Source organism: Pocillopora verrucosa, chromosome 3 (genome assembly GCF_036669915.1).
Source record: "Pocillopora verrucosa isolate sample1 chromosome 3, ASM3666991v2, whole genome shotgun sequence".
Taxonomy (NCBI): Eukaryota; Metazoa; Cnidaria; class Anthozoa; order Scleractinia; family Pocilloporidae; genus Pocillopora; species Pocillopora verrucosa.
The window spans coordinates 21,368,041-21,382,219 of NC_089314.1; the positions used below are offsets into that span (position 1 = coordinate 21,368,041).

A 14,179-nucleotide genomic window follows, 5' to 3' on the forward strand; every position below is an offset into this window, starting at 1 on the left:
TTCTCTGTCCTTGATTTAGATTGAAGATTGTAATGTTTAACTAGGAAGATTTCAAAGTGTTTTTTGTAGAACTCATCACATAAACATGGCAATATCACCACGCGAAACCCATCAAAAATGCAAATAGCGTGGGTAGATACTTCTGTTTATTTGAACATTTCATAAAGATGGGTATTCATTGTGGGGAATTCGTGAAGAAAAGTGCAACAATTAATTTATTTATTGGATCACGACACAGCTCTGTGTGCAGGTTTTTTCTTGTTGTTTTGAAAAATGCGAGGACTTTGAAAGCCACAACTTTGGGAGGATTTTCCTTAAAATTTGCACAATGATCACGGCAATATTCAGCTGAAAATAAGTAAAAATTACGATGCATGCATTCTGTTGATGGCAGACCACCATCACCAAGAGCGTTTTGAAAAAAAAACTGAGGACTCCATAATGTCTCTATCATTTACATCCCACCAAATGAAGAAAAGCTTTCACTATCGATTCTTGCTCATGTCAAATCTGAAGGAGGTGCACTCTGTGAACCACTTGTCCTGGTTACTATTTTTGGGAGAACATGTGGGTGGTTAGCTTCCTGAGCAACCATATCAACTTGAATTCGTGAAGGATTTAATGGATTTAAGGTGAGATTTTGGGTGGCTTGATTGAATTCTCTATGATGATGACGATATCGAACTGGTAAATATGGTGAACAAACCACATCAAAATTACTGAGGTTCGTTGTAACTCAGACTTTTAATGGAAGTCCGATTGCATAAATTTTTTGTCGTCCAAACAAAAATGTCAGATAAGAAAGGAAGTTGAAGGTAATGCCTATTTAGAAGCGAAAATCTCCCAATAAGTCAGCACCTGTCGCGCGATCTACTGTGTCAAATTCGTAACTTAATTCCACTTCATAGACCTATCGAATATGAAAATCCGTAGAGCATTTCAAAATATCGAAATCTTCTTGGTCTGTCAAAAGATATCCCATTGAAGCTTAAGGAGCTCAAGATAGGATGCTGTTCCCCTGGAAAGCTTGAATTGAAACCTCCAAACTTCGTAAAAAGCCGCATGAGGTAAAGAGGCCTTAGGAGCGTCACGAAATATGAGCACATGATTTATTTGACCTTCCGATAAATTAAAGAATTCCGCCCTCATTCGAATCATAGGGTAAAAATTCGGTATTGTGTTTTTTAGTATTACTTTTTACTGTCTTCAAGTAACTTGACCCCTTGTAAATACAATTTTGAGACCATGAGAGGCCCATTGAATTTGTTAAAATTCGAAATCGAATGTCGAAGGAGCTGGTGTTAGGCGTGTTTGTTTTCGGTTTTTTTCCTTTAGCACATTTTTTTGTATGTAGTAACACACCGAAACTCTTTAAATGATAGCGTCAAGAGAATAAATGCTGATTTACGATGAGATGCAATAATTGTTTTTGGGCTCTGCACCAGTTCAAGGTAGAAAGCTGTTAAAAAATCACTGGTACATCACAACATTAAGATTTTGATATGCCTTTGGTTTGGGTCCTCGGCACTACGGAAAACGCTCTGTAAGCTTTTCGTAATCTCGTATCACTTGTATATGAAGTATAGTCGTCTTTCTCACGACTAAAATCAGATTTAAATTGCAACGGTTTGGCTGTATACTGCGAGTCTAATTTCGTACCCAGATCCTACCGTTTAACTGTAACCAAAACTTACAACCGCTTGGCCGTCGAATGTCTGGGTACGAGACGACTGCGAGTCCTCTTCAGGCAACATGGTTGACTAAATACGCGTCACCTTATATAAACCGTTCTGCTCAGCTGTGATTGACGCATTTCGACGGAATGTTCCCTTAGCAGTTCGTTGTGGTCCGGCTCTTCAGCTCTTAAGTTTTTATGATTGTCAGTACCATGCTTCTGGGATTTCTATTCCATTGTTCTTCTTGGTGTTCTTAGGGTGCATTCTTATTTATATAATAAGCTCAGTTATGCACGCATTCTGATTGGTTCTCACTTATGATCTATTAGAGGACAGAAGTATAGATGACGTCATTATTAAAACTTTTTTTTCCGTATATTTTAATTCTTTATTATATAAAACAAATAGATTCCAAGTTGCCGTGCGTCTGTTCAGTAATAGATCACAGAGGACGTCAAAATATGGTAAGAACATCAGCTGCGCCTCGTGTGCCACTTTTTTGTTCTTACCACATTTTGACGTCATCTTTGATCTGTTACTGAACAGACGCACGGCAACTTGGAATCTATTTGTTAAGTGGATTGCCTCTTTCACCCTACTTGTCTTAAAAAAAGGACTCACGATCAATAAACTTAACTTCGCTCTAAAGCGAGCGGTGTTCTGTGTTGTAGGCGTGCTCTGAAACGGCGGAAGTCCGTGCATCAGCGAGTCGGATACCCCTGTCATGCTCCCTGATCCTCTCCTGCGTCTTTCTGTCATCTCTAAGGAGAGGAAGCATTGGCCATTTGTTGTTGCCTCTATTGATTATCCTTCGTCTTTCCTGCAGAGGGTAACTGAACCCCATATACTTCAAATCTACCGCAGTTTTGTTCCATGTCAAAGCACTTCCCTTAAAACTTTGCCGCTACTTTCGCTACTTTTTTCTTGTCTCGGTTTTGTTTGTTTTTTTATTTTTTGCAATGAACTGTCAATAACATAGCATCAAAGCGGAAAAAAAGCCATTCATCAATGATGAAATGTAAAAGTGGAAATGAAATATTTGTTTAGTAAGTCTACAGTCTTGTTAAGGTAATCACTGGAAATAAAATAAAATTTTATCACTTTTTTTTACGATTATCATTTGAGTGATTTTCTCATAAAATATCTCCGCGTTGGTCAATAATGAAATCAAGTTGAAAATAATGCTTATAAATTTCAAGAAACAGGTCACAAGCAACTTTACCCTGATGATTTGAATAACAATGGAGCTCTTTCATAGATGGATATCTCGAAATTAATAAAACTGCAAGTCAAATATTTGCAAAAGGCTGTTAGTCGGCCGCTGTTTTGATGCAGTTTCATTGCAGCTTTGGATGTTTGAAAGACAAAACAAACTAACTTTGACAAGTTCTTTGTCTTACTGATCAAGCTTTTCTTCGCCTTAATGGCAGAATCTGAGTTTCAATGACAGTATCAGGCAATTTCAAGACAGTATCAAATAAAGGAAACAATTGCCAAAGAAACAGAATCGGAAACAATGTCGTACTGAATTCTAATTTTACCACCCCGAAAGTCAAGAGGATAAAAATGGCCAACTGGTGTTGTTCTCAAAGAGAGCTATTAACACTTTCAGCTCGCTAAAGCAATGTGTTTACTTGAAAAGCATATGGTCTTTCCCCTTCTTTTCAAACTAACAATGAAAATTAAAGTTTAATTCACAACTACACTCATAATTAAAGGTGTATATAGTCCTTCATTTATATTTAAAAACGGTTTTGTGTGCCTGTAGTCAACTGAAGTGATTGATTGAGAGTCAGCTTGGTTCTTGGCGTTTGAAATATTGGGAAAAAAACTAGAATTCGAACAAGTTTCGATCCTCACTCCTCTCCGACGTAGAACATATTCTTGTTCATTAGTCTTGAAGATCCCCTGACCAGATGAAATTATCGCGGTGGCTTTCCTGAATTCCTCCTCTCATACTCGTTATATTCATTTTTTTCCTCGTCTTAAACTGCATACGCAATGTCTGTTCACAGCTTTAGTCATGATTAAAGGTGTCTATATTGAGTCCTTCATTTACTTTTAAAAACGGTTTTGTGTGCTTGAAGTCAACTGAGGTGATTTGTTGAGAATCGAGCTGGTTCACCTTTCTCCACCGTAACATATTCTTGTTCAGTTTTGAAGACTCCCTTTTAAAAAAAGATTCTGCGTTTCAAACAGCGTGACATCTTGAATGACGGTTTGTCTACGCCGAAACCCTTTAAATTTCTCTTCTCAAGTGTTTCCATATCCAATATCAAAATATTTCACCACGACCCCTTTTGCCCTTCATCTACTCTTCATTTTCGTCCACTCTCCTTTTAGCACAACAGCATATTCGTCTAAGAAGCCTTTTAAAAGCTCTTCTGAAGTCCCTTCTGAAGAGGCTGTAGGCCAAAGGATTGGCGGCTGTGCTAAACAAAGACAGCACAGTTGCAAATGTATCCGCGACAGCGGGAATATATTCATGGTCCCACGTTACCGTTTTAATAAAGCGAGTTGCACTGAAGGGAGTCCACGAAATAATAAACAAAATTATGACCGCAGTTATTGTTCGAAAACCTTTAAATCTGTAACAGCTTGTCCATGCTTGGCGCCGCGAGTTATTAGAATTCGTCATCTCTCTCGAAGTTATGGTGTCCACTCGTCTTCCTTGATGTCGCACTACGGAGATTATTCGAAAATAGCAGAAGAGTATCACAGCCGATGGAATCATGATACAGAGTGTAATTGTTAGAACGCTGTAAATTACGACTCGTATTTTCCACTTATTGCCTGTACCGGTGAAGTTATAAGTACACATCGATTCGTACTCTCCATACCTAAACCAACCCATGGCTGCGCAGGGGATTGTAAAAATAAACGCCCATATCCAACTGAAAGCAATAGCCACGTAGATTCTCCTGGGTGTTACTTTTGCCCTGTACTTAAGTGGATAGATAATGGCGTAAAAACGATCCCAACTTATGAACGCTAAATTTTCAAGGCCAACGATGGCCAAGCTGTAGTAAACAAAAGCTGTTGCTTGACACCACGCGTTGCCATAATTCCAATTCCCCTGAATCAACGCCGCAGCACAAAATGGGATCACGAAGATCACTGTAAGAAGATCAGTCACGGCGAGGTTAAAAAGAAAATAGTTTGAGTGTTGCTGGCGAAGGTCTTTGTCAAAATAAATCGCCAAACAGACAAGAAAGTTACCCACGAGACCACACACGAAAATGGCCAATAAAATACCGACGAAAGAAAAGGCTTCCTCAGTGGACAATATCATTTCGCATTGGGTTCAAGAAACTTTCCAGCGCTGGGAAACTCCTACAAAAAGGCTTACCTTAGAAAGTGTACACGTAGGAACATGCAACATATTCCCTGTAGACACTAACTGCGACCTATCGGAAACTTTGTCATGAATAACAAATAAAATGTGTCAATAAATAATTACTCACGTTCCGTCCCGAGTTAATGAAAAAAAATTTATTTTCTGACTTGAGTCGATGACGAGGACCAAATATTTGATGAATGATTACACGATCCTTTTGTTTTCAATTTGGAAACATTATGTGAACATGAATCTTCCAAAACTTTTCAACGTCCAGCCTGAATCTCAGGCATACCCATTCAATGGATTTTTAATACAAAAAAACTTTCTAGATGAGTATTTCGCACCTGCACTTTAAAAAACATTCGGCATAAAAGGTACCCGAACGCAATTAATTATTAAAATGTGAAAAGAAGTTTTAGATCGAAGCAACTTTCAGTTTTCCTAATTTTCATGGTTACTCAATCGCAATTGCCCGAAATAAATCTGAGTTTATTTCTCATTTCGGTTTTTTTTAATCCTAAATTCGAACGAAACGCCCAATTCTAATACAGTGAAATCCAGATTCCCACTTTATCGCCAAAACATAATTAAAAAATGGTCGTTAAATTTTACAAAATATGCATTGCAGATAACACCTGAGTTACGGGTAAATTAATGGGAAATTTTTCTTTCATAATTATTAATAATTAAGCGCCATTGCGTTTGTTATTGTCGTTTTAAAAGACTCTTTGTTGCGTTAGTGATACTCGGATAAACCATCAAACGCCTGCTATCGAACAAAGTTACCACAAGTTGATTGGAACAGTGCAAGCTCACTTTTATAGAAGGTAATCGAGAATGCCCTGAAAATAATTTGGGCAGCTGAAAGACAATTTAATGATATTTCAAGGAAGGGAGAAGCCAATCTTGTATAGAAGGCCAATCTACAGATTTAAAATGCGTTAACGCGGCAGCAAATGCTTAATGCATGCTCTTGCAAATTTTAGTTTTGTATGGCTTGGAGGATTCTCGGTGTTGTGCAACCTTGCGGGAAAACAGTAAATTTCCAAAAAGTTGTCAAACAAAGAGAAAAAAAAAACCCAACGGCTATCAACAAGAGCAAAAAACAATTACCATTCTCCATCACCAATTACTAACACCTATAATAAACACGAAAAATATCATCGGATATATAAGTAAAGAAATTAAGTAAGGGACATTTCTGTTTTATTTTCATGAACTATATACATATTCAATACACAGACACAATTTGTCTAGAAGTGAGCTTAACTCAAGTTTCAGTCAACAATGTGACTGATCTCTGGTTACCTAGAGGCGCCAGGGAGTATTATTATGCCATAATGTCTTAAAAACGTTTTCCTCCAATAAGCAGCGATAAGCGTGTAGGGAAATCATTACCAGTACCAGCTTGAGGCGAATTCTACTGACGTCATTGTCTCAATTTCACTCGTCATGAGTTTACAAAGCGACTTAGGTCCAGTTCAGGCGTCGTACTTCTGCTGTGCCGAACTTTCTTGTAATTATGTTCGACCGTAGCACAGCAGAAGCACGACTCTAATTTAGACATCTGGCTTGAGTCGTACGAAATTCAGGATTTACTGAAGCTACGTGACAATCCTACCAAAATGCATTAAATATAATATATGAATGTTGTTTGGCTAGGCAGAGGCATGATGTTTGAGTCGCTTTCCTGTCAGGATCGTGTAGCACGGAGAAGCTTGTCGAACTTGATTGCTTCGCCGAACTTAATTAAAAAGTTTCATTCAGACACTGTGCTTCTACCGCGCTTTTATCGAACTTAATTGCTGAATTAAGTTCGACACGAAGGGGGCACGACATCTGAACTGGAACTTAAAAACGGAATCATTTTTAGAATAGAATGACTTTACAGGAAACGTTTTACTTACTTAGCAGTCGTAAAATTCAGCTCTAGGTTCATAATACTTATGGATATCAGTCATTCTGGTTGTTACCAGTGTTAATGGGTCTATATATTCTTAAAATTATAATTTTAACCTCATAGCATCGCTCTGAACAAAAAACAAATTATGCAGGTGGTATCTGTTTTATGGCTTTTAAAAGATTCGGAACTGACTTTGTCATTCTCTCAGGGAAAGAAACGTGTATGGAAATATGGAGATACTTGTCAACAGAGATTCACTTATCGTGTTAAATGAGTTGGAAAACTTTTCTCCTCTCGCCGTTTCTCCTTCCGTAAAGTTTGTTCGGTAAAAAGACAAGACAAAGCGGAGGAAATAATAAATAACAAGTTTATGGTTAGTTTTTCCGAGACAAAGAAGCCATTCCGTAGCTGAGCGGTTGATATCCTTTTCTCTCCGATAAAAGGAATAAATGGTAAGACAAGTTGCCCTCTCTAGCGAAACCAAGGCTCTGTCGATTCCATTTCCAGCTGTAATAAGAGCCCGTGTTCCAAGAAAACCGCAGTCTAAACACGGCTGGCCCGGCCAGAAGATATCAAGTCGTAGACTTGAGGCGCCTCGGGAGTTAAATTGCGGTGGATGACTAAGTTCTTTATTTAAAAACTAAAATTATAATCTCATTTTATCTACAAAATTGATCGATATCTGACAGCGAACATGATCCATACTGCGCAAGCGCCTTCAGGGTAGGTGAACACTCGGACTCGAACTGCCAATCTCACGTGATCACCGCGGCAGCAAATGATCTCTTCACATACCGGTGACCTGGGAAAGACATAATTTTTACCCTTTTTTACAGTTGTTCGAAAAAAAGTTCAAATCAGGCCGAAGAAGTATACCGCAGGAATAATATTCGAGCCACAAGGTTCGCGAACGGTTAGGTTAGGTTAGGATTTGAGGATTCTGAAAAAAGTTTATGAGGAAGGCAAAACAGCAAGATATGATCTTTTGCCTACTGTCTCTCAGCCGTTTACATAACGAAGGGAAAACGTTTGCATTTGTTGGGTTCAATGGGATATTTTTTACTGTTGGGTCTTTTCAACATGGGACGAAAAACAAAGGACATCAGAGATAAATTTTGAGATCTTAGTAAAACATGCAAACAACCTGTTTGTCTGTTTTTCGCAGGAAGAAATTGAGTTAAATGCCATTTGGCCTGGCCTGTATTCACGGAAAAAGCCAGACTTCTAGGGGCCTCACAAACATATGAGTTATAAATTAAACGCAATTTACCTCAGACACGTGGCAAATGCCCGTCTTGCGTTACGATGCACAAACTGGATGGGAAACCCTTTGAAAGTGTGACCGTCAGGAATTGCTCGTCTTATGGCTTGTTGAAACTCTTCGTTTCCGGCGGAAACACCCGTGCTGTGCTCCAATTCATAAGCAGCGAGAGCCGGTGTGAGAATGTAACTCAACTCGTCATCCCATGCAGTGTTTAAGCCCAAATCCTAAAGCATTATGAGAAATTCACCAAATATCAGACTCATGCGTTGTTTCCGTCACAGCCGATCTTTGAATGTCACGCAACGCCCCTCTTATACCCAACGCTTATATACGGAGTGGGAGTGGGGAAGCATTGTGCGACATCTCAAAGAACTACTGCGAAAGAAAGTAGCTGGTGCGTCCATTTCACAAGTATAAAGAGTGATCGATACCCATATTAGACAGAACAGTGCAAATAAGACCAGCATCCAAAATTAATCCAAGAGAAAAGCCCGTGTATTCAAAGTGACCGTTACGATATTTAAATCTAAATCATAATTTTACCCTTCTATGATCCGTTACCAAGCTCCTTAGCTCGTGCTCCATGTCATTACTAACCAGGGATGAGTCAACACCAGAAGGATACAGGGGAGGGAAGACTGGGCCGCTGGGCTGCGATAAGAAAGACCATATACCTTTTAGTCCAGCCTATATTTAGAGCCAGTTTTGGGATGTGGGTAAAACTTAACAATGTTAGTTTGTTACGCTAGAAAAACACCAAACGATTAGATGAGAGGAAAAAAGAAGCAAGAATGACTAACGACTGAGAAAAACAACAGGGACGGCAAATCGCGTATGAGGAAAACGTAGAAGATTATTTACCAATATTTTAGGCCCACACACGGATCGTAACGCCTCTTCGCTCATACACTTCCACCGAGCTTCATTCTGAAGTTCAAATTGACAAACTTCAACAGAATCGGTTGGCTGAAAATAATTTTGCAATGATCATTATTCAATATTACATCACGATATGCATACTGCATTCTGAAAAGAATGTTTAAAAATCACATTAGCGGCAGTGTTATATTCTGGGCATATTTCTTTATGAAAGAAAGATTTGCAGTATTGCAGAAGTTCATTCAATGTCATGTAACTCTTTTCAAGGCAAACCAGTTTTCTACAAAGTGGTACTGCAACTTCTTCTCCAAGACCCAAACTTTCCTGTGTATGCGAATTCACAAAACATGTCGACACAGCAGTTGAAATGCGCAAAAGAAAAAGGTCTGGTGCGCTGGTGACCTGAAGAAAGGAAAAAGTTGGCTCGTGTGTGCAACCCAAAATAATCTCAACACTCAACAGCCAATACCAAGGAAGGCAAATATTACAACGTGCCTACGGCGCAATTTCATTCAAATGTCGAAAGTAATCCGATATTGCATTGGCATCGCTTTCCTTCGCTCTGTGATTGGCCCAGAAAACTTGCACCACGCTATCAACCCATCAGAACCAATCACAAAGTAGTCGCCAGCACTTTTCCCGCGCTATAGGCAGTTCGGTTGTTTTACTTTTAAAGGTACTTTCCTCTCTTCCGATTGGCAGTCCTGGATACATTTAATTGGTTTTTGGTTTTACAACACGTAATCACACGTAATCGCATCTGATTGGTTGAGATGGTGGCGGGACTTTTTCTAGACAATTGACAATAGTCAGATGAGTTACTCCCAAGCTGTGATTTGATTTCTAACCTGACTATTTGCGTAAAAGGTGCGATGATTAAAAACACACCCGACAGTTCTGTAAGGATGATCAGGGCGGGACTGTTTGAGAGCTGGGGGGTCATCAGGGTTCACTGGGCGGTGAGCGTATCTGTCCAATAAAATGCCAGATAAAAAGATTAAGTGAGATGGTACGTTTCACTAAAATCAAAGCCACAATAATCAGATTAGTAAATCTCTCGCCACCTCGGACCTCGCGCAAACCTGATTCAAAATATGTTCCCTTGAATTTCAATTAACATGTACTCCGATATTTTGAAACAGTTATTGAACTAGGTGGAGTGCAACTTTTTCTAAGAAATCATATAGCTGCGAAAAATATGTCATTAAGAGAAAAAAATCGTACGATTCGTGAATAGATTGCACTGCTGAGAGCCAGTCAGATTTCCTGAAATCACCGGTGATTTCCAAATGGATGGTATGAACCCCCCAATAACTCACAATGACCTGATTCAAATTTAATTTCCCATGGATTTCCTTCATACATCTACTGCAATTTTATCTTCAAGAACTCGAAATTTCGAAACTCTGGTGAGCTCCAAGTAAGTATTGTATCCCTTCAGGTCATCCACAACATAATTTTTGGGGATTTAAATAACTTTTTCCACAGAGAGCTGTGCCTAGAAAAGAGGCCTTACACAATAACTCAAACCTTTGTCCATTTTCCTGTAAAGTTCAGGTAATCTGAGTTGACTTAATCACAAAGAGAAAGTTTGCTGGCACCTCCCTACTTTTCTGGTAGGAGGAAGGCACCATGAGTGTCATTACCAATCAAGAAATTCTTAATATTCAAATGAAACAATACCTGTGAGCTGTCAAACTCTCCCAAAAGGTGACTTCTCCCTCAGGGCTGATTGTCATAACCCAGGTATGGGCAGCACCTTTTCCCTTGGTGCCCACACAGACAAATGCATTCAGGCCAAAACCCAGAAGAAGACTGCACAATAGAACTGCATGATCCTCACAATCCTTGAAGTAGTAATATCATCACAATCATGATGTTTCACCACATTTTAGAAGCAAACATTACAGCAAAATACATTCTTTCTGATGAAAATCAAATCAAAACAAAGCAGACAAAAAAATTGAAATTGATACACTTCTGGTATTGTTGGTTGATAAATAGCAGCATTTTTTATTCCTAAACCTGTTCATTAAAATTCCATTTCTTTGAACTTATTAATCCATTACTTACCCCTTTTCCTTTGCAGAGAAATGCAAGCAAACTGCTCCACATCTCTGCCCTTCCACCACCAACAGATGGCGTATGCTCATACCCTAATAGACTGACAAACCTGGCAGCCTGCCGAGGGCTATCAAGTAATCTCCCTGCACGGAGAGGACACACAAATGAGCAGACAGGACGATTGGTACCACACTCATCTTGAGCAAAAATCTTCACAAGTCTGTTACTATGAGAGGCACGTATCTGTAGAAATTCCTTCCACCACTGTTTTGCATATACCAAGAAAAGTCTCTCTCTTTCTGCTATTCTGGAGTGTTCCAAGTTTACTTGTGCTGAGATTACCTCTTTTGTTAAGATCTGAAATTTTGAAACCAAAGTATTTTCTTTATAGCATGTTTTATGGAGACAAAACAGTCCTTGCATGTGAAACTGTAATTAAAGAACTCAGAGACAAAGAGGTCTGACAAAAATCAGGCTTTCATGGGATGCACTGTACTTCTCAGATACCATCAAGGCACTTCTACCAGCTATGTACCAAGCCACATGTTTTGAGAGAGACCAATTTTAGAGCTTTGTTTGCTCCTGTAAAAGAATGTTCTGACCATTAACTAAAACAACTCATGTTTTGACCTGCTGATGATATGCAAGTAAAAGAAATGAAAACAGCTGTTCATGCACATACATGTCTAACCTCACCTGACTCAACCTTGGAATTATTTCAAACTTAATCTCTAGTATTCCCATCGGCACTTTAGCCTCTGCCCCTACACCATTTATTTCCACGGCAGATGTCAACCTTCCATTTGCTGCAGACAGAATGTCTCTCCAAGGAAGGAAATGCGAACCAATCAATGTTGTGTCACCTGAGGGATCTGTTTTAATAAGGACTAAGTGAATGTAATCTGAGACTGATAGAAGAGTTGCTGCATCAGCCATTTTGCCACCATCCTTTTGTAGTTCCAGCAAAAATCCTACGGAAAACATATTGAGTGAGAAATAAAAAGGAAGCCATAGTAGCCAAAAGGACAGGATTTTGATAAGTAAAGCAAAGTCTGTTCTCAAGCCAAGTTGCCCCTTAAGACAGAGCTTATTCCTGTTTCCTGAAGTGACTAGGAGTATGACTATTTGCCCCTCGATAGAATGGAATGGTCCATAGCAAGGTTGCCCCCCCCAGTATTTCATCAAGCTTCCTTGAAAATTTACCGGTACCAATTTTTACTCCTAGGTAGAGAGAAGCACAGTGAAAGTAGACTGTTTTGCCCAAGAACACAACACAATGACTCAGCCAAGATTCAAACCTGGACCCCTCAACCTGGAGTCCAAGGCACTAACCAATATGTCACTACATCTCTCACTTGATAAGACCAACAGTACATTAAATCATAAGTAAAACTGAATACCTTTGTTTGTTTGTCACAGTAAAGAGTTTCAAAGCTGATTTTTCGAGCATTAGCCTTTCATCCTAAAGTGTCAGCTTTGAAACTCTTTTTGGTGACCAATTTACATTATCCAGTCAGTTGATAATGCTAAATTACTCTGTTATACTCTCCCACTGACACAGCACCACAGTTTCTTCAGAAACTTTCCCCCTTTATTCATTTACCTTCATTTATGTCTGGTTCACATGCACAAGGAACAGGTCTGGACTTAAATCGTTGTCCTTTAAAGTGAACATACAAAGTAAATGTGGATGTGACTTTTCCTGGCAATGGTTCAGGATCCTGCAGATGTTCTAAAAATGCTTTGCCTCCTAACACTTGCAGGTATAGGTAACGCCTGGTGGGATCCACACCAACTGAAAAGTACATAAAAAATCAGCAATAACAGGAAGCAATAACTCGCTGGAATTGGTCAGTTTTGCCATGATGTTATTGAAAGACTCAGGTAGTTATAAACAGTGGAGATTGCCCAGTTTTGATCCATCTTGAAGTTAGGTGCCTCTGTTCTGTCAACAGGACTATTACATCAATCAAATTTACAACTCTGACTTAACAAACAAGTCATCACTTGACTGTGATAATAACTTCTGCTAGGGTTATAAAAAAATCAGTCACCACAACCAACAGCAGTCCTTCTCAGGAGCACCACTCTGACCTGGATGATCAAACTACAGGATCAAATGTTGCTCCTGGATTCAAACCAACTACTGAATCGGCAATGCCTTACTACAGGGTGTATCTGTTAAAACTATCATAATTGGTAGGGTAGATGCTTAAAGTAGGGACATGAATGATAAGCTTTTAGTTCTACAATATTAATCAAAGGGTGTAGAACAAAAATTTTCGTTTGCAATTTCATAAACTTAACTAATCTAGCACATTTGTTTCCTCATATGGAACATTCAATTGCAGAGTTAAGCCATTTTTAAAACCGAAATGATAAGAGTAACTCAAATTTCATCAAAACTTCTATGAAACACACGTGCAAAACGTTTTAAAGGGACTCTGATTCGTTAAAAGATATACACGAATGTACATGTAGATACGCATGCTGCCATCGCGTTTCAAAAAATCGGAAACAGTTGTTTGTTTACAAACGTTTTGCATCGTTTACACATACATTCTAAAGCTCGGCCATAGCTACCTAGAGTAACATGTTATTACCCCTTGCTGGGACTTCCTCTAAGGCATTCACCCTCCTTTTATCCTTTGATCGTCCAGGATCTCTTTCAAGACCTTCGAACTTAAGCGTATTCATCACATCATCAACGATGCCTCGTTCTTTCAATGCGTTCAATAGTCCTGCTTCGTCGATTCCTGCACTTTCAGTCTCTTCCCCGCGGAACGATTCATCCACGCAGTCCCTGATCCTAGAATGCACGTTCATTTGGGATACATGACTGTGAATGATCTGCTTGAGTTCATGAACTTTTTCTGAAGGAAGAGCCATATTTGCTAAATTTCACTGTAAACTATGCCGTTCAAATGTGGCGCGGGACTTCCGGAAACGGAAACTGCGCATATCCCGGAGCGCTTATGTTTTTGTTCTCATCCGCTGTTTAGAACTGTCTCCTACTATGAACGCATGTACATATTATAAGAGCCCGCTGGGAC

At 39.2% G+C, this 14,179-nt stretch overlaps 2 protein-coding genes and 1 long non-coding RNA gene across 3 annotated transcripts; 1 reads left to right on the forward strand and 2 right to left on the reverse strand.

Annotated features, from left to right (window-relative positions):
- Positions 1–2,623: 2,623 nt before the first annotated feature.
- Positions 2,624–5,077, reverse strand: LOC131797724 (histamine H2 receptor). Its single transcript, XM_059115391.2, has one exon. The coding sequence runs from the start codon at positions 4,966–4,968 to the stop codon at positions 3,988–3,990; it is 981 nt and encodes a 326-aa protein (XP_058971374.2). The 5' UTR covers positions 4,969–5,077; the 3' UTR covers positions 2,624–3,987.
- A 652-nt stretch (positions 5,078–5,729) lies between these two features.
- On the forward strand, positions 5,730–12,706 carry LOC136279383 (uncharacterized). Its single transcript, XR_010716820.1, has 3 exons — positions 5,730–5,843; positions 11,152–11,365; positions 12,356–12,706. It is a non-coding gene; the product is annotated as an uncharacterized lncRNA (long non-coding RNA).
- Positions 5,970–14,176, reverse strand: LOC131797684 (centrosomal protein of 76 kDa). Its single transcript, XM_059115349.2, has 10 exons — positions 13,730–14,176; positions 12,730–12,921; positions 11,823–12,097; positions 11,136–11,483; positions 10,746–10,909; positions 9,911–10,031; positions 9,045–9,149; positions 8,727–8,834; positions 8,190–8,407; positions 5,970–7,721 (listed from the first exon to the last, which is right to left on the reverse strand). The coding sequence occupies exons 1-10, from the start codon at positions 14,013–14,015 to the stop codon at positions 7,583–7,585; spliced, it is 1,956 nt and encodes a 651-aa protein (XP_058971332.2). The 5' UTR covers positions 14,016–14,176; the 3' UTR covers positions 5,970–7,582.
- Positions 14,177–14,179: the final 3 nt, after the last annotated feature.